At 37.3% G+C, this 27,105-nt stretch overlaps 1 protein-coding gene across 1 annotated transcript in view; it reads left to right on the top strand.

The window, feature by feature from the left end:
• The window catches only part of DMD (dystrophin), a 2,407,712-nt gene that overhangs the window by 1,008,817 nt on the left and 1,371,790 nt on the right, over positions 1–27,105 (top strand). The window contains 1 exon segment of the mRNA XM_080651877.1: positions 20,883–21,055. Coding sequence (XP_080508003.1) covers positions 20,883–21,055 — 173 coding nt within the window.

The raw sequence follows: 27,105 nt of genomic DNA, 5'->3' as shown, positions 1-27,105 counted from the left end.
TTGGTGGTGATGAACTCCGTTAGCTTTTTCTTGTCTGTGAAGCTCTTTATCTGACCTTCAATTTTAAATGACAGTCTTGCTGGGTAGAGTAATCTTGGTTGTAGGTTCTTGTTCATCACTTTGAATATTTCTTGCCACACCCTTCTGGCCTGCATAGTTTATGTTGAGAAACCTGCTGACAGTCGTATGGGTACTCCCTTGTAGGTAACTAACTGTTTTTCTCTTGCCGCTTTCAAGATTCTCTCTTTGTCTTTTGCCCTTGACATTTTAATTATGATGTATCTTGGTGTGGTCCTCTTTGGATTCCTCTTGTTTGGGGTTCTCTGTGCTTCCTGGACTTGTAAGTCTATTTCACTAGGTAAGGGAGAAGTAACTTTATGTATATTTTATGCTGTCATTAACATTTTATTTAAAGTTTTGTACATATCCATATGCAGCTTTATAAGGTTTACCACATTCTTTTTTATGTTGAAAATATAATTTTAATAGATAAGTCTTCATCTTATATAGGAGCACAATAAAATATATCACATTCTGAAGAAAGTCACCCAAAGGATATGGATATGTACAAAACTTTAAATAAAATGTTGACAGCATAAAAATAAATAAAGTTATTTCTAGATTTAGCAAAGAACCTGAAGGTAAAAAGAAAAGTTTAAAGTAAAAAAAGAAAATGAACATAGGCTAAAATAATATTTGCTTTCTTCTATACTTTCAACCATAATTCTTTACTATATTTCCAAAGTTACATATTACTTAGACATAAAGTTTTCCATTCTTCTATTGATTTTATCTGCAAAATAAATAACTCACCTTTTAATGTATTTTTTGAGGTAATGAAATACAAACTCTAAATTGTTTCAAGTTTCCATGGCTTTTACCAAGAATAGGATGCTGTTTTCTAGTTTATGTGTTTGGTTTTTTGTTGTTTGGATTTTGTTTTTTAAGGAGATATGTTGAATTACTCTTTTTTTCTTCAATTCTATTTCAATATTTAAAGTTCTGTGCTCTGCATTCAGAACTGTGTCTTAAAATACTTAAAAGCATTGAAGCTCTAAATGAATAATGGTTTAATCAGTAGTGTTTTTTTTTTCTTTTTTCCTTCTAGTTTAATTTTTTGTTATTTATTTTTTGTGTGTATTTCTTTTGATGTTTAGAAAGGCCAGTCTGTATTCATTTTCCTGCCTAAATTGGTAATTATGAGCATGTTAATACTATAATATTCAGTTGAATCTAAGAAATTAACATTATGTAAGTCAAAATGTTCAAATATTGGGAATTACATATAGTTCAATCTAATACAATGATTTTTACCCATTCGCTTATTTCTGAATCCTGATGCATATCATTAAACATTCAAGGAAAAAATAAAGAATTTTGTATTTTAAATCACATATAATTAATGGACCCCAGCCACTGCCATTTCCCGAAATTAATTCGCCAAACCTTAGGCAAAAGGTTAAAGGATTTTCTCATCATTAAGAAAATCCATGGGACTTCCAAAAAGGTAAGGAGTAGAGTGTTAGGGTCCTACTTCTATATAATAGTTTTTGTTTTGTTTTTCTTAAATTTATGCACTTAGGTTCAGAACAATTGTATGAAGCAATTGTTTTGCTTTTCTATCTCTCATGTAAAACACAATGATAGAAAGCATGATCTCCCAACATCAACTGCATTAATCATTTCTAAAATGGGAAAAATATTACCAAATATGTCTCTTATTTTTCCAAAATAGTGTACTGCCATTTGCATTAATTTCTACAGATTAAATTACATTCTATCTTGTATAGTAATTATTTATGAACTTGTTTGATCACTCATACTGGATTGTCAGTCTTTATCAAAATATTACATGACTCACGATACCATATTTAAACAGGAAAACAAAGTATAAAATGAAAAGAAGAAAGAAAATCATCTTGTTCACATTTGTTAATCCATTCCTTAGTGGTAATCAGCATTTTACTTTCCCCTGTTTTTTTCCCGTAATACCTGCCTGCTGCTCCTCTGTTCAGTTGCACAAGACTTAAAAGCATGTTCTAGTTCTAAAAGCTTTGGAAACATAGAATACCACGTGTCTAATTTTTAATGAAGAGAAAAGCATTTGCTTTGATACAATTTTCTGTTACTATGTGCAAGAGTCAGCTTATCTATCAAGATTTCCTATAAAATGATTTAGGCAATGTGCACAAGTGAACACAAAACGTAGGTATCACAAAATGACTTGTAAAACCGTTTTCAGTTTAGTTGGCACTGATGGGCCAGAATTGTTTTTGAGGAACACTTGGAGCGGTGAAGTGCAAGTTTGCATTGTTATTTTTGTTCTTGTTGCTGTTCAGTGGCATTTGGGAAACTTAAACAGACATAACTCTGAATGAAAGACTTTGTCTGTTGTTAGGTATCTGAGGAACTGAGAGGAAATCATGGAGAAACTTAGCTAGGGAATGTAGATGGACTATTATTCCACTCTAACAGCTAAATGGCCAGTAAAATAAAATAAACAGGGGAGAATTTGAACAGCTCATAACATCTGTGGGGACCTGAATTCGGATCTCAATGTATCAAGAACAGTGTACCAATAAGGTTCAGTGATTCAATTCACATTGGATTTTCATAAGCAAGTTAAGATTCAGAGCTTCAACTCCATTTTTTACTTCAGATCAACAAATATTTATTAAGGCCCAAATGCTGTGCTTAACAAGTGAAAATAAATGTAAGATGTGATTCCTGAACTCTCTGGTAATTTGTAATATTAATTGAAAACACGTTTCATAGTTATACAAACAATTTAGAAAGTAATAAAGTTAGAAAAGACATAATATAGCCAAAATATATAGCATAAGGCATGAGTGTAACTGAATTCATGAAGAGGAGGAAGCAATGTAGAAAGCAGAAACTGAGAATAATTTTATAGAGGAGAAAATCCTTTAATATTTGTGCTTTGAATATAATTGGAATTTGGACACTAGTAATAGCCACCACTTGTTTATCATGTGCCAGAACATGTTCTAAATTTGTTACTTTTGGTAACTCATATGGTAAGCACAGCTACCCTATGAAGAAAACATTATTATTAAACTCATATTCTGAATTATGCAAGCTAAAGCCGGTAGTTTGGATCAAAGTAGTGGTGTTGTCAAATTTTGGATATATTTTAAAGGTAGAGCCCAAAGGATTTGGTGGCCAATTTCATGTGGGTTGGTAGAGAGAGGATTCAAGGATAACACCAATAATTTTAACATGAACAACTGGAAGAATGGAGCCGCCATTAACTATAGAATGTGGAAAATTACAGGGGGATCAGGTTAGGGTACAAGGTTTGTGAGTTTAAGGTGTAAGTTTAAGGTGTTTATTAAACATCCAAGTAGACATAAAAAAACAGTTGGATGTATACTGGTATGTCAGAGTTCAGGATAGAATCTTGATAGAGATATAAATTTGGGAATCATTTGGGGTAATTTGTTGGCTCCTCTTCCACACTTGCTCACAAAATATGTATTTTCCTATATTCCTTTTCCATCCCTATTTCCTCTAACTTCACCTCTGTAGACAATCTTTGCTGCTCCATGATCTAAATATTATGACCTTGATACAAATGGATCTTATTTATGGAGGTGGAAAATGGTATCAGCAAGATATCAAGATGGCGTTTTAGATTCATTGCTGATAGTGCCCAACAGAGGAGGCATCCAGCAGTTAGGGACTGAGACATTTAATGACTTACGTTGTTTAAGGCTACATAAAGTCTTTGTGGGCTAACAGAAGTAATAGGACTTTGTCTTTCTGGCTCACTATTATATCCCCAGTATATAGGAGGTACCTGGCACATGGTAGGTTTCAACAGATATGTATTGACTTCATGAAATAGAGTAGAGAAAAACCCATGACATAGCAGAACTAGGTAAGATTAGGGAGGCATAGTTGTGTGATGATGGCCAGCCCAACAATACTGAATGCTGCAGAGGAGGGAGAAGATACAGTGAAGCAATAAATAGAAATTTCCTTCAGGAAGTAAATACGGTAAAAAAAAAAAAAAAGTGATTTACAGATGTTTCTAGCCATGTGTTCACATGAGTCATTTTGAGAAATGAAACCTGAGAATTCACTAGAAAGAAATTTTATAGTTTTGTTTTGTTTTTTGTTTTTTTAATGAAGTTCAATCTACTTCAAACCAGAGTATCATTGAAATATGGAAGTCACCTTTAGAAGAAAATACACTAAGCAATCGATTTTGCATTAGCTTACATTTTAGCTTATGTTTTTATTTCTCTGAAACTATATTGTTTCACTTTTAATATAGCTTTTTCCTTACGGAAACATTTTTACTAAGGGAACATTGGAAAAAATTTGAAATCAATCTTTTGTAAATAATTTGTAAAATAGAAGACAAAATTTCAGATTAACCTTTGTATACACATCCTACAATAAACATTATTTAAAACACTACCTTGGTAAAACTTTTAAACTCATGAAGGTGTGTTTGAGCTCACTTCTTTGGTATAAAACAGACTAAAGACACCTGTAAATTATAGCCATACTCATTTATTCTATTGTGTGCTGAATTATAAAAAAAAAAAACTGTTTAATTGAATTTTATGTTTTGTGAGATGCCCACTTATTTTCAAGACTACAGGGAAGGTAGAGCAGAAATAATGCTACCACTTTTCATAATATTTTTGAAACAAAGCATTTAGCTGAAGGTAAGAAATGACATTAAAAATTCAATACATTCTCTTTTAAGTTTATTTTTATCAGAAGTGATTAAAAATAAGTTCATTTATCTCAGATATCATTATCCCTGTTCAATATACTTCAGGGCTATTCAATTTCTACTGTATCTACTGTAACATTCATACAAATAGATTTACCACTTAAGTGGGAAAAGAAAGGCATACTCTATAATGAAACATTCTAACATCAAGGAAGTAGTTGTGGCTTTATATTAACATCAGAAATCTGCCTGTTATGATAGAAAACAGCATAGTTAAATTAAGAGTTACTTGAGACCTTTATCTCAACATAATTAGTTGGCAAATAGGTCTCTTCTTTGGATTCCTAGATAACTTGTCTGTAGTCTCTAGTTTCTATTTTTAGCTCATTGAAGGCACTTATTATGCAATCTATAATAATCTATAATAATAAAAGTGTAATGTGCTAATTAGATCAGACATCATTCTGGACATGCTTCTGGACGAAGCCAGTGCCGGAGGGATGCCTGGGTCCCGGGTGTCTGCCGGTGACTGGAGCGAAGCCTGGGTCTAGGTGCCTGCTGGTGGCTGGAGTGAAGCCGGGTCCCGGGTGCCAGAGGGAAGCCGGTGCTGGCACCCTAGGGAAGGAAGGCCTACTCTTGCACAAATTTCGTGCATTGGGCCTCAAGTACTTGAATAAACAAACTACTTTTAAGTTCAAATTGTTTGTGTTATGAATCCCATTTAAAATCTGATTCTCTTTTGACAGGGAGACCCATGTTTTCAAATAGTATTTGTCTTGATGGATATTGAGGCCTACATTATTGTCTATGTTATCAATGAGTTCTTATTTCTTTGTTGTTATTGTTATAATGATTGTGTATTTATTTTTAAATTTATCTTTATTGTTGAAAGTATTACAAATGTTCCTCTTTTCCCCCATTGACCTCGTCTAGCTTGCTCCTGCCCCTCCCCCCGCCCCAGGCCTTCACCACACTATTGTCTGTATCCATGGGTTATGCATATATGCATAGTTATTTAAACAACAAGTTTTTCAACTAGAAATTTAAATTAAAGCAACATAGTTCATAGTCTTCTGTTTTGCTTTATTTTACATATCCAGTCTTCATCTAAACAGTTGTGAAAGTTATGTCACTATCTAATTTTTCACTATTAACAGTGTATAAATAAGGATCTTATTGAATTCATTTGATTTTGTGAATGAGAGTTGCAAAGATGCTATTTTTATATATTAAGGAATTAAATTTTATAAACCCATGTGCAAATGACTTTCAGAAATTAAAATTTCCTGTTTTCAGGAAGCATGCTTAACAAATAGACATCTTACAGAATTGGAGTGGGGGTTAGGGAGGTAAATTCATGGGGCATGTCAAAATTAAGAAAGAAGTTGACTAGAATGTGGGTACTTCATTATTTTTTTCCATCATATTTTCAGGTAAGATAAGGAACTATTTAGGGGTAGAAATGGGAATAATATATTCTATCATGATCCTAGGGATTTTTTTTATCACCATAGCAACTACAGGGACTATGATTTCATTTTTAGAGGGTCAGAACCTATAAAGATCACTTATTTCTAGACAAACTGAAATAGTAAAAAGCTATAAAAGAGCTCATCTATGACTTTAAACTATGAAAACTGCTACAGAATTTTCTTTGATGCATATACCATATTTCTGTGTACAATACCTCAGGGACAAGAGTATGTGTAGGCACTTTAAAAAGGATTTTCTGGACTCCAGCCAATTTTGACAGCATTCTCTGAGAATGCACCAAGGAGCTATTATCTAGATATCCAGGGAGTATGACATCCCTGCCCCAGTTTTTGCTTTTTGCTTATCTCATTTACGAGAGAAAGTTTTCTTGCCTTTGCAACACACTGCCCAGCATTACTAAAACAGTTCATAACTCAATTCTGAGCAATTCTACCACTTTCCAGAGAATTGAGAGCTCTGCAGAGATTCAAGTTAAAGTCAGGAAGCTTTGCAAGCTCACATCATCAGAGAGAGAATATGTATCTGTGTATGTGTGTATACACACACCACCAAAGCTATAAATGGATTACTTTTATTCTGGTGAGGAAAAGCCTCCTTTCTGTCTTTTGATTTTTACCCCCATATGAAATGACAAGCATTCATTTTAAGTATTTGGACTCCCAAAATACAAATGTGGCTGGTTGCCCCAATATGATTGTAAGTAATGAGCCTGTCAGTAAGCAGGCTGCTTGGTATCAAGTGGAAAACTTGTCTGAGTTCTGCATCTCTGCCCTTGGGCTGGCAACCACACCATGATAGAATCCACGTCTTACATCATCAGGAGTTGCGCCAGTGCAAGTAGTGGTGAAATTATGCTGCCCAGGTGAGTGGAGATAATAGAAGCATTGAGAAGAAGTCATGTTGGAACATGCTTCTAACACCTGAACTAATCAAACTAGTGGAATAGCCCTAAATATTTCACCGAAGCCTCCATGCTCAGAGCCATCAGAAGATGATCATGAAATTTTGCCAGGTGAATAAAAAAAGAAAGGAAATATAAGAGGTGTGCTTGACAGCAATGACTTTGACTTTTAGGACATTGCTAACATATACCAGATCCATTATATCTTTAAATTTTTTTAAAATTAAAGTTTACATTCCATATTATTTTAGTTTCAGGTGTACAGCATAGTGGTTAGACAATCATATATTTTACAAAGTGTTCTCCCAATATTTCCAGTATCCACCTGGCACTGTACATAGTTACAGCAATACTAGAGGCCTGATGCATGAAATTTGTGCATGGGGGAGGGGGGCTCCTCAGCCCAGCCTGCGCCCTCTCACAATCTGGGACCCCTCGCTCCTAACTGCTGGCCTGCTCACTCCTAACTGCCCAACTGCTCACTCCTTACCACCCACCTGCTCGCTCCGAACTGCCCGCCTGCTCATTCCTTACCACCTACCTGCTCACTCCTTACTGCTTGGCTCACTGCTCCTTAGCACTGCCTCTGAGGCAGAAGAGGCTCCCACCACCACTGCTGCACTCGCCAGCTGTGAGCCCAGATTCTGGTTGAGTGGCGCTCCCACTGTGGGAGTGCACTGACCACCGGGGGAAGCTCCTGTGTTGAGCGTCTGCCCCCTGGTGGTCAGTGTGCATCATAGCGAATAGTCATTCTGGTTGTTTTGGTCATTCTGCTGTACCAGTCACTGGTCTTTTATATACATAGATTACATACTAGTGTCCTGGTGCACGGATTCGTGCACATTGAAAGAAAATTTATTAGAAGAAATATTGTAATATAACTATTCACCCTTTCTCTATAATAGAAGTGTCAACCAAATTCACGATCAACAATGACAGATTGAAACACACACATGTGATTGGCGCCAGCTAGATTTTTATATGTATCACACATGCGCGAGTCAACTTAGTCATATATATATATGGAAAAAACTTGCTTAATAAGACCTGCTTTCTGATGTAGCTAAACTTTTTCCATCCCAGTGAAGCACCCCAACTTCTCTTTCAGGTTATTGTCAGCAACACAGCAGTAAATATCAACATGAAACAGATTATTATTGTATATCATGCAGGGAGAACGAAGGGTAAAATATTTAACTGCAGCAGTATTTGACTATATTCTGTGCAGGGAGAAAACCTGAAGTCATTTTCAAGGTCCACCATTTCTTACTTATTTTCAGTTGGGTCAAGTTTCTAAACTTTCTAAATCTCTATTGTCTTACTAATGAAAAGAAAATAGGATTCTACCAAGTCTCCTATCTACCTACTGTGAGGATCAAATGAGATGAGGGACGGGAAAATGGTTCACAAACATTTGGTTGAACTATAAAATATTTGCATCTGGCTATAAAGCAAGTCTTGTTCCTGGGCCAGAGAAACTCCAAGGAGGGTAGTCGCTTGGGAGAGGAAGCTGAGTGTTGCTACGTGAAGTCATTACCCAGTGCCCACAGTGACCATTTCCAGGCTGGGCTGGGCTGTGGGCCACATTTTGCACCATGGGGTCTTGGCAGCATTGGCTGGGATTTGGTGGGGTGTCACTCCAGGTTGGTGGCTGGGCCTGTGTCACGCATGGGAGAAGCCGAGTGTCAGTTTCTTGGTGCCATGTCTGTGGTGCCGTGTATTTTTAAATGGCCAGTGCACGTCATGGCAGCTCCTGCGTTTAGTGTCTGGTCCTTGGTGGTTAGTGCATGTCATAGCTACTGGTTGGACGGACACTTAGCCTTTTACATATATAGATATTCCCTATGCTGTACTTTGCATCCCATGACTGTTCTGTAACTACCAATTTGTACTTGCCAATCCCTTCACTTTTTTCACCCAGTCCCCAAACCCCACTCTCCTCTGCAAACCATCAACTATTCTCTGTATCAATGAGTCAATTTATGTTTTGTTTGTTCCTTTATGTTGTTTTTTACATTCCACAATTTATCTTTTTAAAAAGTTTCTGTTATATCATTTTTGTTTTTATTAGTAAACCTTTCTTCAGTAAAGAAGTGTCTTATGTCAAATAAAGCACACCACAAGGTAGTACTACACTATTTTCAGTTTTGTAGTGAAGTAAGGTGACAGGGGAAGACAGTCTGCTCTCGCCAGATTTATATTTTCACGCTTTCAAAATGTTGAAATTGCTCTTGATAAGATCACCAAAGACCTAAATTGCCGAAGTTGACTTTTCCCTCCTGTTCCAGGTATGTTTGACTTGACAACTCCCTCCCTCATTCCTGTTCTTTCTTCCCTTGGTTTTGAATTACTTTACTCTTCTGGTTCTCTTTCTTCATCTGATGAGAATTACTCCTTGGACATATTTATTGATTTCCACTGACTCTACTTTCCACAGAGGTTCATCCTTAGGCAACTTTTTTCTCTCACTCTAAAAACGTTTCTTGAGCAATTTGACCAGCTCTTGTGTAATTAAACAACATCTATATTCCAATGACTCACAATTCTGTATGTAACACCAATAAAAGGCAGTTTTAACCTGCATTCCTCAAGGTTAGTACTCTCACAGGATATTTCTGTGTTGGCATGTCCTTTGTTCTCTCCTATGGTAATATTGACCTGGCCGATAAGTCCTCTTACTCCAGAGTTAAAACTGAATTGCTTAACATAAAATAATGAAGTCTGCCAAAACCGGTTTGGCTCAGTGGATAGAGCGTCAGCCTGTGGACTGAAAGGTCCCAGGTTCGATTCCGGTCAAGGCAACTGATCGATGTTTCTCTCTCATCGATGTTTCTAACTCTCTATCCCTCTTCCTTCCTCTCTGTAAAAAAATCAATAAAATATATTTAAAAAAAATAATGAAGTCTTCCAATTACAAGGTGTACATGGACTTGAAGAGAACACCTTAGAATTTTATAAACAACACCTCTCTGAAATTAATTCACATCACCCATAACCATTGCATCTTACTCTTTTTCTAGCTAGTTGCATTGACTTTTATTCCTTACAACTGACATTATCTATATTCTCACATGTTTCTACAGCTTAGTTCTCCCCCAAGACATGTCTTCATGCATCATAGTCAGAAGTCTTAGAATGAGGCAGGAAAACTCCCAAGATCTACCCATCAACTTTCTGCTGTTGCCCAATCTTACTTATGGCGTTTGCTTCAGATTCTTCTTTCTGGAAAATTGCAGGCTCTTATTTAGCTTTGTCTCCATCTCATACATGTAGACAGTTTTGTCTGAAAGTAGGCAAAATACTCATTTTATTTATATTTGTTAAGTTTTTATATGTATATTTATTTATCCTGGCAGGAATCAGGAGATCACTGGGTTAAAGAACATATCACTAATTACTCATGAGCACCTTTGTGCTAGTTCTCATGCCCAAAATCCCCATAAGAAAATGCAGTGAGAGCCAGAGTTTTATCATGCATTAGGCACAATACAGAAGAGAAACTGCCAAACTGTGACTATCAGAGGTAATTTAAGGAAGCTGGGGAGGGAGGGAGGGAAGGGGGGAGAAAGAGAGAGAGAGAGACAAAGAGAGAGACAGAGAGAGAGAGAGAGAGAGAGAGAGAGAGAGAGAGAGAGAGAGAGAGAATGGAAGGAAGGAAGGAAGGAAAGGAAGGAAGGAAGGAAGGAAGGAAGGAAGGAAGGAAGGAAGGAAGGAAGGAAGGAAGGAAGGAAGGGGATGGAAGGAAGGAAGGAAGGAGGGAGGGAAGGAAGGAAGGAGGGAAGGAAGGAAGGAAGGAAAGAAGGAAGAAGGAAAAAGAAAGGAAGAATACACCAATCTTTGCACTGGAATGTAAGCAAATCTTCTCCAGGGAGAGGGGAAGGTGGAGATCTATTATTCTTGGAATGTAAGCTACAAAGTAAACAAAGAGGTCCATAGCAATAAATTCGTAAGCCTCTCTGGAGTAGTAGTCTGAACTCTAGGATATCTTTGCTATTTAGTTATTTTTTAACCCAGTTTCCAATATTCTTTGCACAGAAAGCCTAGACCATGCAGAAATGTGACACTGGTAGAAGACAATTTTCATTTATCATGTCAAAATTTGACACCAGTTGCCTATTGAATATGTATAGCCTGATGCCCTCAAAGCTTCTCAATGTGATTATGACCAAAACTGAACCCCTCAGTTACACACATACACACACAAGCATGCATGCACACATGGAACCTATTCATCCACCTGAAATCCTTTTACTCAGTGACACCAGAGTTCATCTGGATATCCAGGCCAAAAACCTGGTAGTTATTCAAGTCTTCCTTCTTTTTCACCCAACACACAGTCATTGAGTTTTGCAGATTCTTCTTCCTTTTAAACCCCTTTCTCAGTTCAATGTAATAATGAATACCAACTGGATATTTGATTATATTAATGAATTTTTGTTAAGTTTGTAGATGTGATGATGGTGTTATGTGTACTTCTTTTTAAAGCAGTTAATATATATTGAAAACACATGCTGAAGTATTTAAGAATACAATATTATATCACCTTGTTTAAAAATAGCCCAGTTGAGATGTAGGAATATAATGAAACGAGGTTGTTGATGGCTTAATCAGACTTGGCACTGGACAATAGGTTCATGGGGATTATTTGTAATATTTTCCTGCATTTTATGTATTTGAAATTTTCTATAATTTTTATAAGTCATAGTTTTCTACTAGTTACTGAAGTACATTTAGAATTTTCAAAACACATAATTAAACATCGCCAGCCTCTGTTTCTTGACCCATCTTTCCCTAATTTTCTAAATTTCTAAACAGTCAGCCAAATATGCCTGCTCATGTTCCTTGTTTTTGTGTGTGTGTAATCTACTAACTATAATGTTATACCCACTTCAACTAATGAACTATGTCAACCCAAAATTGCCCTTCCTTCATGAACTCTTTCCTGACCTGGGACCAAATATGATATATTATTTATTCCTTCTCTGAACTTCCAGAAAGATTCAGTACCACTTAAACCACTCACATCATATTCTTTCTTATAATCTAGCTGGAGCTTCTACACTTTTATTTTTTCCACCAATTCTCTAAATCACACCCTCACTTAATAAAATAAAATTTAAGGGAAACAGATGGTGACCATCAAGAAGGTAGGGAGGGAGAGAGTATGAGGGAGCAATAGAGGAGTGTGTGGATGTGGTGTGTGTTTGTGTGTGTGTGATCTAGGGACAGTTAGATCCTGCAGGTCTTCCAAGGGCCTGCTAAACTGGGCAGTCTTAGACGGCAAAACCCTGCTGACCCCGCAGACACTCCAAGGGTGGCCAGCAAGGGCACAGAGACACACCATCTTGATAAACAGAACTGCTTGAGACTAGGATTCTAACCTCACCACCACCCAATCTGGTCTCAGACACAAACTGGGACCCTACAGCCACTAGAGACAAAGGCCTATGACTACAGCTGAAGACCCACAGACACCAAGAATCTAGACATCCCGGCTGCAGCTATCTGTGAGTCACAGAGCCCATCCCCCTCCCTGCAGGCTCGCTGCAGTGCCATAGGAAGTGCTAGACCTGCCTTGTGCAAGCAAGCCTCCTTCCCACACAGGGAGGTTCCGCTACCTGAATTTGAGCCTGGGTGTTCAGACACTGGGAGGCTGTTTCCCGCCGCGTGCAATCATTCAACCAGACCCCATGCCCACACAGGGTGGCTGTACTACCTGAATTTGAGCCTGGGCACGCAGACACTGGGATGCTGTTTCCCGCAATGCGCACTCACATGACCAGAACCCATACCTACACAGGGCAGCAGTGCCATCTGACTTTGATTCGGGGCAAACACACATGGAATTCTGTTTTCCACATCACAGGAGTGGACCTGCCGACATAGGATGACTGTGCAACCTGGTCCTCCAAGCAGACCAGGGACTCTGATTCTCTGCGCCATAGGCAGCACTGAGCACCAGTGACTTGACTCTCTTTCTCATCATGCATGTGTGGGATCCCTGACTCCCAGTGCACGCACATTAAGAGCCAGTGACTCCAATTCTCAACGCATGCCCATACAGGGACCCTGAATCTCAGCGCAAAGCAACACCAAGCAACAGACACTCTGATACTTGATTCTTGGCATGGGCACAGGGGAACTCTGACTACTGGCATGCCCTAAGGGACTTTGATTTTTGGCATACAACAGTGGGGTCTCCTTTTTCAGCGCATCACAGGCGAGGTCCCTGATTCTAGGTTTGCGCATGAGGCTGCACTGAGTGCCACTGACTCTGATCCTGGGCGAGCGTGGCTCCCACCAACCCATGGCAGCCACACTTCTTGGTGTCAGAGCTCTTCAGTGACACTTGGGTGGCATGAAGCTCCCACTGCACATGGCTCAGGCCTCCGCAACTTAGTGTTTGAACCTTCTGGTGATAGTTAGAATGGGGAGACTATGAAACAATCCCCAGAGGAAAGAAAAAGAGGAATCACCAAGAAAGGAAATAAATGAAACGAAGACATGCAACATGACAGGAAAGGAATTAAAAATAATGGTCGTACAGTTCATACACCAGATGTATGAGAAAATTAACAATCTATGCAAAAATAAGGAAGAAGTCAAAAGTGATATAGCTATAATCAAAATACCATGGAAGGTTTCAACAGTAGATTAGAAGAAGCAGAGGACAGTATTAGTGAGTTAGAAGATAAGGTAAAGAAACAAGCCCAATATGAACAGGAACTGGAGAAAAAAATGAAAAAGCAGGAGAAGAGCCTAAGGGAGCTTTGGAACAACACAAAATGAAGTAACATACATATAATAAGGCTTCCAGAAGGACAAGAAGAGCAGCAAGTATTAGAAACTATGATTGATTTTGAATAAATAATGACAGAAAATTTCCCTGATACGGGGAAAAAAAAGTTACACAAGTACAGAGTCCCAAGCAAGATGAATCCCAAAAGACCCACACCAAGACACATCATAATTACAAGGGCAATTGTTAATGACAAAGAGAGAATCTTAAAGGCTGCAAAAGAGAGTTACCTACAAAGGATCCCCCATCAGATTATCAAATGATTTCTCAACAGAAACACAGCAAGCTAGAAGGGAATGAAAGGAAGTATACAAAGTGATGCAAAGCAAAGGACTGAGTCCAAGAATACTCTATCCAGCAAGACTATCAATCAAAATTGAAAGGGGAAATCAGGAGCTTCACAGACAAAATAAAGCTAAGGGAGTTTATCACTACCAAGCCAGCAATGCAAGAAATGCTAAAGGGAATGCTGTAAAAAGAAGAAATAGAAAGGGATGAACACAGGCATAAAGTGCAGAAATGGCTACAAACAAGTACCTATCAATAACCACATTAAGCATAAATGGATTAAATGCTCCAATAAAAAGAAATTGAGTGACTGAATGGATAAGAAAACCTGACCCATATATATGTTGTCTATAGGAGACCCATCTTAGAACAAGGGACTCACACAAACTGAAAGTGAAGGGATGGAAAAATATCTATCAGGCAAAGGGAAATGGAAAAAAAAGCTGGGGTAGCAATACTTATATCTGACAAAATATACCTCAAAGTGAAGACCATAATAAGAGACAAGAAAGGCCATTACATAATTCTAAATGGATTGATACAACAAGAGAATATAACTCTGGTAAATTTTATGCGCTCAATGCAGGAGCACCCAAATACATTAAAAAAGAACTTCTGGGAGATATCAGGGGAGAGATTGACAGCAATACAATCATAGTAGGAGACTTTAGAACCATATTAACATCACTGGATAAATCCTCTAGACAAAAAATTAGCAAAGAAACATCAATCCTAAATGACCTACTAGATCAGATGGACTTAATCAACATCTTTAGAACATTCCACCCCAAAACTACAAAATATACATTCTTCTCCAGTGCATATGGGACATTTTTCAAAGGTAGACCACATATTGGGACACAGGCAAAGTCTTTCTAAATTCAAGAGGAATGAAATCATATCAAGCATCTTCTCAGATCACAATGAAATAAAATTAGAAATCAACTACAATAAAAACAATCACCAAAATTCAAACACTTGGAGGTTGAATAGCACACTATTAAACAATGTGTGGGTTACCAAAGAGATAAAAAAATAAATAAAAAAACATCCTAAAAACAAATGACAATGAAAACACAACAATGCAAAATCTTTGGGACATAGTGAAAGCAATCCTGAGAGGGAAGTTCATAGGATTACAAGCCTACCCCCAAAAAAACAAGAAAAACTAGTAAAAAACAAACAAACAAAAACATTTAACTCTGCAACTTGAAGAATTAGAAAGAGAGCAACAAAAAAAGCACAGTGTGAGCAGAAGGAAGGAAATAATAAACATCAGAGCACAAATAAATGACATAGAGGCCAAAAACAAAAACAAAAAAACAACAATACAAAAGATCAATGAAACCAAGAGAGGGTTCTTTGAAAGGATAAACAAGATTGATGAACCTCTAGCCAGCCTCACTAAGAAGCAAAGAGAGATGACCCAAATAAACAAAATCAGAAACCAAAGAGGTGAAATAACAACAGACTCCACAGAAATACGAAGAATCATAAAAAATACTATGAGCAACTCTACTCCAACAAACTGGTCAACCTAGAAGAAATTGACATATTCCTAAAAAAAATGCAGCCTTCCAAAACTCAACCAGTAGGAATAAAAATATCTGAATAGGCCAATAACTATGGAGGAAATTGAAGCAGTAATCAATAAATTTACAACAAACAAAAGCCCTAGACTAGACGGCTTAACAGGGGAGTTTTATCAAACATTCAAAGAAGAAATAAAACCTATTTCCCTCAGACTATTCAAAAAAATTCAAGAGGAAGGAACACTTCCAAGCTCTTTCTACAAAGCCACCAAGACAATGCAAAGAAAGATAATTACAGGCCAATATCCCCCATGAACATAGACGCCAAAATCCTCAACAAAATTCTAGAAAATTGAATCCAGCATTACATTAGAAAGATCATACACCATGACCAAGTGGGATTTATTACAGGGATGCAAGGATGGTACAATATCCGCAAATCAATAAATGTGACACATCACATAAACAAACAGAGACAAAAACCATATAATCATATCCATTAATGAAGAAAAAGCATTTGACAAAATCCAACACCCTTTCTTGATAAAAACTCTCAGCAAGGTGGGAATAGAAGGATCATACCTCAACATAATAAAAGCCATATATGACAAACCCACAGCCAACATCATACTCAATGGGCAAAATCTAAAACCATTTCCCCTAAGAACAGGAACAAGACAAGGATTCCCACTCTCACCACACCTGTTTGACATAGTACTGGAAGTACTAGCCATTGTGATCAGACAATAAGAAGAAATAAAAGGCATCCAAATTGGAAAAGAAGAAATAAAACTGTACTTATTTGAAGATGACATGATATTGTATATAGAAAACCTCAAAGACTCCATCAAAAAACTACTAAATAAATGAATTCGGCAATGTAGCAGGATACAAAATTAACACCCAGAAGTCTATGGCTTTTCTATATACCAATAATGAACTCACAGAAAGAGAAATTTAAAAAGTAATCCCATTTACCATTGTAACAAAAAAATTAAGATACCAAGGAATAAACTTAACCAAGGAGACAAAGGACCTGTACTCAGAAAATTTCTGGATGGTAAAAAAAGAGATAGAGGAAGACATGAACAAATTGAAGAATATACTATGTTCATGGATTGGTAGAATCAACATCATTAAAATGTCTATACTATCCAAAGCAATCTATAAATTCAACACAATCCCTATTAAAATACCAACAGCATACTTCAAAGACCTAGAACAAATTCTCCAAAAATTCATCTAGAATAAAAAAAGACCCCAAGTAGTTGCAGCAATCTTGAGAAAGAAGAATAATGTTGGAGGGATCACAATACCAGATATCAAGCTATACTAAAAAGCCACTGTTCTCAAGACTGCCTGATACTGGCACAAGAACAGATATATAGACCAGTGGAACAGAACAGAGAACCCAGAAATCGACACAAGCCATTATGCTCAATTACTATTTGACAAAGGAGACAAGAGCATAAAATGGAGACAAGACAGTCTCTTTAAAAAAAGGTTTTGGGAAATCTGGACAGATACTTGCAAAAAAAAAAAAAAAGAAAAGAAAAGAAAAAGAAGAAGAAGAAAAGAAACTAGACCACAAACTTACACCATTCACAAAAAGAAACTCAAATTGGATAAAGGACTTAAACATAAGACGGGAAACCATAAAAATCTCAGAAGAAGCCATAGACAGCAAAACAGCAGACATTTTTCGTAGCAATATCTTTACCGATACAGCTCCTAGGGCAATGGAAACTAAAGAGAAAATAAACAAATTGGGACTACATCAAAATAAAAAGCTTCTGCACAGCAAAAGAAACTATCAAAAAAACAACAAGAAAGCCCATTGCATGGGAGGACATATTTGCATGGGAGAACATATTTGCCAATGTTATCTCTGATAAGGGTTTAATCTCCAACATTTACAGGGAACTCATACAACTTAACAAAAGGAAGATAAACAACCCAATCAAAGTATTGGCCAAAGGACCTAAATAGACACTTTTTGAAAGAGGACATACAGAAGGCCAGGAGACATATGAAAACATGCTCAAAGTCACTAATCATCCGAGAGATGCAAATCAAAACAATGAGGTACCACCTCACACCTGTCAGAATGGCTATCATCAACAAATGACAAGTGCTGGCGAGGATGCAGAGAAAAAGGAACTCTCTTTCACTGCTGGTGGGCATGGAGACTGGTGCAGGCACTGTGGAAAACAGTATGGTGTTTCCTCAAAAAATTAAAAATGGAACTGCCATTTGACCCAGTAATACCACTTCTTGGAATATATCCCAAGAAAACAGAAACACCAATCAGAAAGGATATATGCACTCCTATGTTCATAGCAGCACAATTTACAATAGCTAAGATTTGGAAACAGCCTAAATGCCTATCGGCAGATGAATGGATTAAAAAACTGTGGTACATCTACACAATGGAATACTATGCTGCTGTAAAAAAGATGGAATTGTCACCATTTGAAACAGCATGGATGGAACTGGAAAGCATTATGCTAAGTAAAATAAGCCAGTCAGTGAAAGATAAATACTACATGATCTCACTCATTTATGGATAATAAAGAACATTATCAACTGTTGAACAAAAAAAGAGGCAAAGAAGCATTGAACAGACTGTCAAACTACAGCGGGAAGGTAGGAGAGGGTTGGAGGGGGGTAAGAGATAAACTGAAAGACTTGTATGCATGCATATAAGCATAACCAACAGACACAAGACACTGGGGTGGTGAGGGCAAGTGCTGGGGGGGGGGGTAAGGGAGGCTTTGGGGAGGTCAAAGGGGGTGAAAGGAGACATAGGTACTACTATTTGTAATACCTTAAACAATAAAACAAACTTGCTTTAAATTATGATGTAGATTTTTTAATGAACAAAACAATTCAATGCCTAATAAAATTAAACTTTTATTTGCATAAAATATAAAATACAATTTAAAAACAACAAACAAACCTTCTCAAAAACAAACATAAAACCATGCTTCTCCTACCTTTGCTTTCTCTATATTGACCCTTTTACATGGAAGAACTCAATAAATGTTTGTTCAGTTGACTTGTCTATAAAACTTCAGATGCGGAAAATAAATAAATTCATACTAGCAACTGCAGCCAAATATGTAATTTTTAGATTTTTTGAAAAGCAATATTTAAAAATTTTTGTTATATAATTAATTTTTGGCTTGTGATGTTTTCCCCTTAAATATAACCTAGATAGAAATTATGCATTTAAGTTATGGGTTATATTTGGGTTCCTTCAGTTATTGAACAAAAATGCATTGGTACCTAACTTGTGCCAGGCACAAGTTTAAGCTCTCGAAACCCTATAGAAAACAAGACAGATGTCATATCTGGACTCAGGTTCTAGCCTAGTGGTGTAGAGAGACTAGTAGATGTATAATTTAATGTCAGTTATATGTGCCATGAAGAAAAAGAATACAGGGAGTGCAGAGTAATTGGGGCTACTGTTTAGAGTGGTAGAGAAGGCTCCTTTGAGGTGAGAAGGAAGTGAGGGAACCAGCCATATAGATGTCTTGTAGAAAAGAATGTTTTTGGCAGAGGAAACAGCAAGTGCTTTTCTTGTAGCAAGAGTATGCTTGGCATACTCCAGAAGTGTAAAGAGGCTAATGAGGCTGAAATATTATGAACTTAGAAAAGATGAAGAAAATATAAGATTAGAATTGTGGGCAGCATACAGCTAAGTAATACAGAGTTTTTTTGGTCATGGTAAAGATTGTGGTTTGATGAGGAGTCATTGGAGGGTTTTGAGTGAAGGAGTACTATTATCTGATTTGTGTTTTTTTTAAAAAATCTCTTTTGTTGTTGTGTGGAGAATTAACTGGGAAATGGGTACAACTCGAAGCAGGAGGATCATTTAGATAGCTGTTGTAATAATCCAGGTGAGCTATAATGATAGTTTATATCAGAGCTATAACAAGGAGGTAACCAGAAGTGTACCAGCCCTAGCTGGTTTGGCCTAGTGGATGGAGCGTTGGCCTGCGAAATGAAGGGTCCTGGTTCAATTCCCAGTCAGGGCACATGCCTGGGTTGCAGGCTCGATCCCCAGTATGGGGTGTGCAGGAGGCAGCTGGTCAGTGATTTTCTCTCATTGATATTTCTTTTTTTTTTCAATATTAAAAAATTTTAGTAAATATTACCTCAAATAATTTTTTTTAAATTAAACTCACTTAGAATCCCACCACCCAGGAGTAATCAATATTAATATTTTTCTCTTTCTTTTTTTATTGTTTAAAGTATTATATATGTCTCCTTTTTTTCCCTGATTGACTCCCTGCCACTCCTGCCCCCCAGAAAAAGCCCCCACTGCCCCAGTGTCCGTGTCATCATTGATATTTCTATCACTCTCTTCCTCTCTCTTCCTCTCTGAAATTAATAAAAAATATATTAAAAAAAAGAAGTGCACTAATTCTGGACATGTTCTGGAAGTAGAGGCAACAGGATTGTCCAACAATTTGAATACTAGAGCTTATAAAAGAAAGCTCAAGGATGATTCCAAGGTTGTCACCCGGAAAAACTATTAATTAATATGTCATTTACGGAAATGAGACAAACCATGGGAAGCGAAGATAATGGGATAGAGATAGAGTACAGAATTTGGTTAGGCCATGTTAAGTTTGAGATGCTCATGCGGCGTCCAAGTTGGATTTGTGAGTCTAGAGTTCATAGTTGAGAATGGGGCTGGATATATAACTTTGGGAGTCATTGTCATATCAAGGGTATTTACAGTCATAAGAACAAATAGAGGAGTGTGAATAGAGAAGGAAAGAAGTGTCAAACTTAGCTAGAGCACTCTAACATTAAGAAAATAATAGGAGGAAGATTCAGCAAAGAAGGTTGAGAGGCTGTAGACAAGAGGGTGGAAGTAAAACATAAAGAATGCAGGTTATAGAAGTCAAGTGAAGAAAGAGTTTTGAGATGGAAGAAGGGATCAGCTGTGTCAATAGGACTATGCATTACCCACTGAATTTGGGTATGTTGAAACCACTGGGCTTCAGGGCTGATGACTTTGAAAAGTCAATAATTAAGAATTGCAAGACCATTTTTTACTTCTAGGCCTTTTGAGTTTTCCTTTTTATCTTTCCCTAGATAGCCAATTCATCTCTAATTTCATTTAAATCTTCAATATTATTACAGAACATAAAAGACAACTTGCAACAAATCTCAGGTCGGATTGACATCATTCACAATAAGAAGACAGCAGCATTGCAGAGTGCCACACCTGCAGAAAGGGCAGAGCTCCAGGAAGCTCTCTCATGGCTCGATTTCCAATGGGAAAGAATTAACAAAATGTACAAGGACCGCCAAGGGTAGGTGACACTTTTATTTTACTAAGTGATTATATCTGTTTTCAGGGAACTCTAAAATTCATTTCAATGTTCTCCATGGGGAAAAAAAGAAGTGGGGAGGAAGAGAGAAGTATCACTATCACTGGAAAAATGTAAGTGGAGTGAGAATGATGATTAGTTCATACTAACGGGTTGAATTCCAGAAATTATTCCATACTGAAGTTAGCATTATTTCGGAGCACTGTATTATCTGCTAAAATTCTGTTAGTGTCAAAACAAGTTTGGTCATTTAATTGAGTTGGTGTAAATAACTGTATAATATAAAGTATATATCTTTGGTCAAATTTGTATCCTATATATTAATGTATTTGATACTTAGATTAATATGTTTGAAATATAAACTATCAACAAAAAGTTAATTTTCATTTATTGTTTCTGTTTTGAAGGCAATATTTTATGTTTTGAAGCCCCCCCCCCCACTTTGTTTTGCTGCCAGGAATTTGTGAGGTTGATTTAAAATAACTTCTTAGTGCTTACCTTAATCAAAATACCTAGCTTTTGACAAATAATTTCAAATTCATAAGTATTCTTTAGCCTTACATAACAAGAAGTTAAGAGTGTTGTTTTTCCTTTTCAGTTTTAGGTTAAAAGTAATAAAGTTCTAATGGCTTTAAAACAGTTTGTTTGAAATTTGTAGTTTCAAGACAGTCTTCCTTATATTCTAAGATGAAATAAAATAATTTTCTAAAGTTATAGGGCACCTCCTCAATATCTCACATCTACCAGCTTTTAACCACTCATACTTCTATTTTATTTATTTATTTGTTTGTTAATTTATTTATCCATCCCCCCATACTTCTATTTTAGTTCTTCATGTACTACATTAGGTTCCTTGTAGAAATCTTGGTTATCTCCAATGAACATCCCTACTTTGTTTCCAATTATCTTTCATCCAGAGTTGTTTTCTTAAGTGTAAGAACTTCAGTATTATAATCTCACTAGAGGCCTGGTGCATGAAATTCATGTATGGGGAGGTGTCCCTCAGCCCGGCCTGCACCCTCTCCAATCTGGGACCCCTTGGGGGATGTCTGACTGCCAGTTTAGGACATCCCTCCCATAATCTGGGACTGCTGGCTCCTAACTGCTCACCTGCCTGCCTGCCTGCCTGCCTGATTGCCCCTAACCACTCCCTGCCACACTGATTGACACCTAATTGCTCCCCTTCTGGCTTGATTGCCCTTAACTGCCCTCCCCTGCTGGCCAGTTTGCCCCCAACTGTCCTCCCCTGCCGGCCATCTTGTGGTGGCCATCTTGTGATGACGTGGGGGCGGCCATCTTGTGATGGTGTGAGGGTGTTGCGTGAGGGCGTAGGGCCATCTAGGCTTTTATTAGTATAGATTTCCATTAGAATAAGTCCAGACTCATTAATTTGGCATATGAGCCCTCACATGACTGCTGCTCCTGTGGTCAGCTTCACTCTTTATTAGTTCCTGGCCACACTGCAACTTCTCCAAGTTCTGCCCTAGCAATAGTAACTTGATTTGAAGGTTTCAAATGTTATGTGCCCCTATGTCTTATTTGTTCTTCAGGTCTCACTGAGATGTTATTTCCTTCTTAAGATCCTAAAACTATTAGTTGATTAAAAGTCTAGAGACATATATTGTTTAAACATTTAATGTAATATAATATCAATATATCATTTGTGTATTTGCAAACATCACCAGACTCACTAGCTCCAAAGTCACCTACTTCTAGAAGTTGTCACATAGTAATCAGGTGGTGGTTGTTGTTTTTTACTCCTCTGCCTTGTGTACAAGCTCCTTAAAGACAAGAACTATGTTTTATTTTGTGTGATAAGCTTAATACTACAGAGTACAAAGTGGATGTTCAGTATGTCTGGACTCAAGCCTCCCAGAAACATGAGAATGTGTCTCTGTGGATGGTCTAATAGTTTTATTTCAACTTGATGGAAAACAGCTAATTCCAATCAGTCTCAATAAAATGAAAGAAACTCAGCAACCCTGTATATATATTGCCAAAGGAAAACTTATATGCCACCATGGTGCACCTTCTCTTAATATCCCACAATGAGTCATTATGAACCTCTATGAGCTACTCCAATGAGTTTCATCATCCTCTTTTTGGTTGCTCATTCCACTGTTGGGATGTTCTTGTCTCTGTTGTCTTCTCTCAGATAGTGTTTTCTCTAAGCCACCCAGGCCACCAATATCATCTCCTAAGAACCTTGGGGGGTTCTTGGATAGCCATTGATTACTGTGCTTCTATAAGCACCTACTGCTTTGCACTAAAAGAGTGATGAAACATTTTGCAGCTTCTCCCCTACTTTATTTATGTCCTCTTTGGCCAATGAACTAGGCATTCCCTTTTCACAGGGCCATATGGATATCTCCTTTTAGTTCACCTTCAACCATAGACTTTAAAAGAGGGAGAAGCATTAATTCCATGCCACAGATAGGATAAACTGAAATTTCACCCCAAATAGGAGGCTTTTCATATGTCCAGCAAAGAGTAGAATGTTTCTATCTCATTGGACTCACTTTTTTTCATATCCAAAGACTAGAAGAGTATCTTATGTTTACTCTAATTGGCCTTCTCTAGGAATTGGTCAGGAACCTTTAAAGTTCTTATGCTTTTTGGTCTATTCTCAGGTAAATTTGTTGAAGTCATTGCTTGCAAGCACAGGCTGTAGAATCCAAATGGTTTTGGAATCCTGGCTTTCTGCTGAATATCTATGTGCCCTACAATAAGTTCCTTGACTTTTATGCTTCACAATTCCCTTATCTATAAAATGGGAAAAATGTATTTTCTAAACCATGTTTGTTATAAGGACTAAATGACACAATGCATATAGAGTGCTTGGCAGATTGCTTATACATGATAATGCCTCAATTAAGCTTGGCAAGTTTGATGATGAAAATGATGGTCTTATGGCTCTGATCATCTTCATATCTGTTAATTTATTCTTTTACATTTTCATGAGAACCACAGAAAGATTAATTAAATTCAGTCCCTGCTTTGAAGAACCTCCAGTCCTGGAGAGAAAATGGACAGTCAGTGAAATACAGGTTGATAGATTCCAGCTATGTTAGATGGTGAGAAAAATATTCCTGAGGAGTGGAATAGGAACATCTGATTCAGAATCAGGAATAAAGCAAGGTCTATGAACCACTCAAGGTTCTGATTTACAACTAATAGGACGTGACTATGGTTAACTTAGGTAGATTTATATAACATATTAGTGGGATATCAGGTAGCTCATGGAATCAGTTGAAAGGCCTGAAAGCCAGGTTAAAAATGAATAGAAACTATCAAAGAAGATTGGGCTAGGCATTCAGAAACACAAACCACCAAATGAATCTTAATTGTGAACTGCTGCCATGGCCATGATACCCTGGTGCACCCAGAGGTACCATTGCCCCTGAATATTGTTTGCTACTATCACTGCAAAAAAGTCTCTAAATTATTATTTATTTTTGTGTAACCAACTTCAGAATTAAGGTTTCTGACAAAATCATTAATAAGGCAAGGAATGGATTTTAAAATGTTTTAATGTTGACATAATTGCAAGTGTCCCCTTTTCCCCACCCTTTGCCCACTTCCACCAAACCCTGCCTCCTCCTCCCTTGGCCTTCACCAAATTATTGTTTGTGTCCATGGGGTATGCATATATGTTCCTTAGCTAATCCCTTTGCCTTCTTTATCTAGTTACCCCCCCACCCAGTCTTTGTAGGCCATGTATTCTTTGTTACAACTACTCAACTCTGCTGTTGTAGGGTGAAAGAAACCTTAGATAATATATAATGAATGGTCATGGTTTATTCTAATAAAACTTTATTTACAAAGACAGGTGGTGGGCTAGATTTTACTGTGGGACATAAGTTACAGACTCCTTTTATCAGGCAAGTGTAGGTCATATAACTTTAGCTTCTAACTGTCAGGGGTCAGGGAAAATAAATAGCTGAAATTTGGGCTCCATTGTCATGGTAGTCAGGGACTTGTCTCCCACCAAGGCCCATAGAATGGTAGATTATTGAATCCTCAGAAAAATTAGAAATTAGACATTCATAAATAGACAAATGCTTCCTATAGCTTTATGTTGGGTTCTCAACAAAAATCCAGTGAATTTTTAAAAAAAATTTTATTGTTGAGAGTATTACAAATGCCACTCCTTATTTTTCCTCATTGCCCCCCTCCACCCAGCTCCCACACCAGCCCAGGCGTTCAATACATAATTGTTTGTGTCCATGGGCAATGCATATTATGCATATAAATTATTTGGTTAATTTCTGCCCCTCCCCCCAATCTCCCTTCCCTCTGAGATTCATCACTCTGTTTCATGCTTCCATGCCTCTGGATCTATTTTGTTTGTCAGTTTATTTTGTTCATTAGATTCCATTTATAAGTGAGATCATGTGGTACTTGTCTTTCTCTGTCTTGCTTACTTTGCTTAGCATAATAATCTCCAGGTCATCCCATGCTCTCTTTTTTATAGCTGTATAGTATTCCATTGTGTATGGTGTAAGGAGGTGATCTAGTTTCATTTTTTGCATGTATTTGTCCAGTTTTCAAAACACCATTTATTAAGAAACTATATTGACTCCATTGTATGTTCTTTTTTCCTTTGTCAAATATTAATAGACCATAAAGATGTGGGTTGATTTCTGGGGTCTCTGTTCTGCTCCATTTATCTATATGCCTGTTCTTATGCCAGTAGCAGGCTGTTTTGACTACAGTGGCTTTGTAGTATAGTTTGATATCTGGTATTGTGATTCCTCTAACTTTGTTCTTCTTTCTCAAGATCGCTGTGGCTATTCAGGGTCTTCTTTGGTTCCATAAAAAATTTCGGAATATTTGCTCTAGATCTGTGAAATATGTTGTTGGTACTTTAATAGGAATTGCATTGAATCTATAGATTGCTTTAGGTACCATGGACATTTTAAAGATGTTAATTCTTCCAATCCATAAACACGGTATACGCTTCCACTTATTTGTATCTTCCTCTATTTCTTTTTCAATGTCCTGTAGTTTTCCCAGTACAGGTCTTTTGCTTCCTTGGTTAAGTTTATTCCAAGATATTTTTGTTGTTGTTGTTGCAATGGTAAATGGGATTGTAGTTTTTTGTTTTGTTTTTGTTTTTTAGTTTCTTTTTATGATAGTGCTTTATTGGTGTGTAAAAATGCCATCAATTTATATATGTTGATTTTGTATTCTACTACATTGCCAAATTCATTTATTAAATCTAGATGATTTTGGTTGAGTCTAGTTTTCCTATGTATAATAGCATGTCATCTGCAAATGATGGCAATTATTCCTTTCCAATTTGGATAATCATGCAATAAAACCTTGGGACAGGATGTGTCATTCTGTTTTGCCAGTGGTTCTCAGGAAAATTTAAAAGACTACCATTGCTTGTGGCCCAACGCAAGCCATTCTTATTTTATTAGTCTGAGGGTGGCAGTGGTTTCTAATCATTGGGGAAGTTTGAGAACCACTAAGTAATGTGATACAAACAGTCTTAAAAGGTCTACATGCAGTTCAGCCAACCATGCCCTATATTTTTTTAAGCAATCACCTTTCACAGTCTAAAGAAATCTGGCCTCTGGTCCAAGATTATCTGGACAATTGCCTCAATTCATCACTCCTCTTAGCTAGAATAGCATGATAACTGTTACTTATATCTAAAGACTGTTATTCTATCATTTCTATGAAAAAGTACTGTGCAGCTTTATTATTAGTAGCAGTAGTATTTTATTTTTTGGCTAGGGCCTCTGGCCATTAATTGGGGAAGGGATAGGGGGAGGGACAAGGGGCACAAGGAATAGCGGAGGCCTGAGACCAGTACCAGGCCCTACCCTCCATGCTGGTCATAGTCATTGAAGCAGCAGCAGCACGCGCAGCACCCGGCCTCCGGTGGCCTCCATCTTCAGGCTGCCTGCACAGGTGGGGGCCCTGTTACACTGTCCACTGTAGCAGCAGGTGGAGATGAGCTGGTAAGTGACAAGCTCTTCAGGGCAGCCACACGGAGTGGACAGCATGCAGCCTTTGTTGAT

The sequence above is a fragment of the Plecotus auritus genome (genome assembly GCF_963455305.1).
Source record: "Plecotus auritus genome assembly, chromosome: X".
Taxonomy (NCBI): Eukaryota; Metazoa; Chordata; class Mammalia; order Chiroptera; family Vespertilionidae; genus Plecotus; species Plecotus auritus.
The sequence above is the reverse complement of the archived record's forward strand: the minus strand, read 5'-3'. Positions and strand labels throughout refer to the sequence as shown.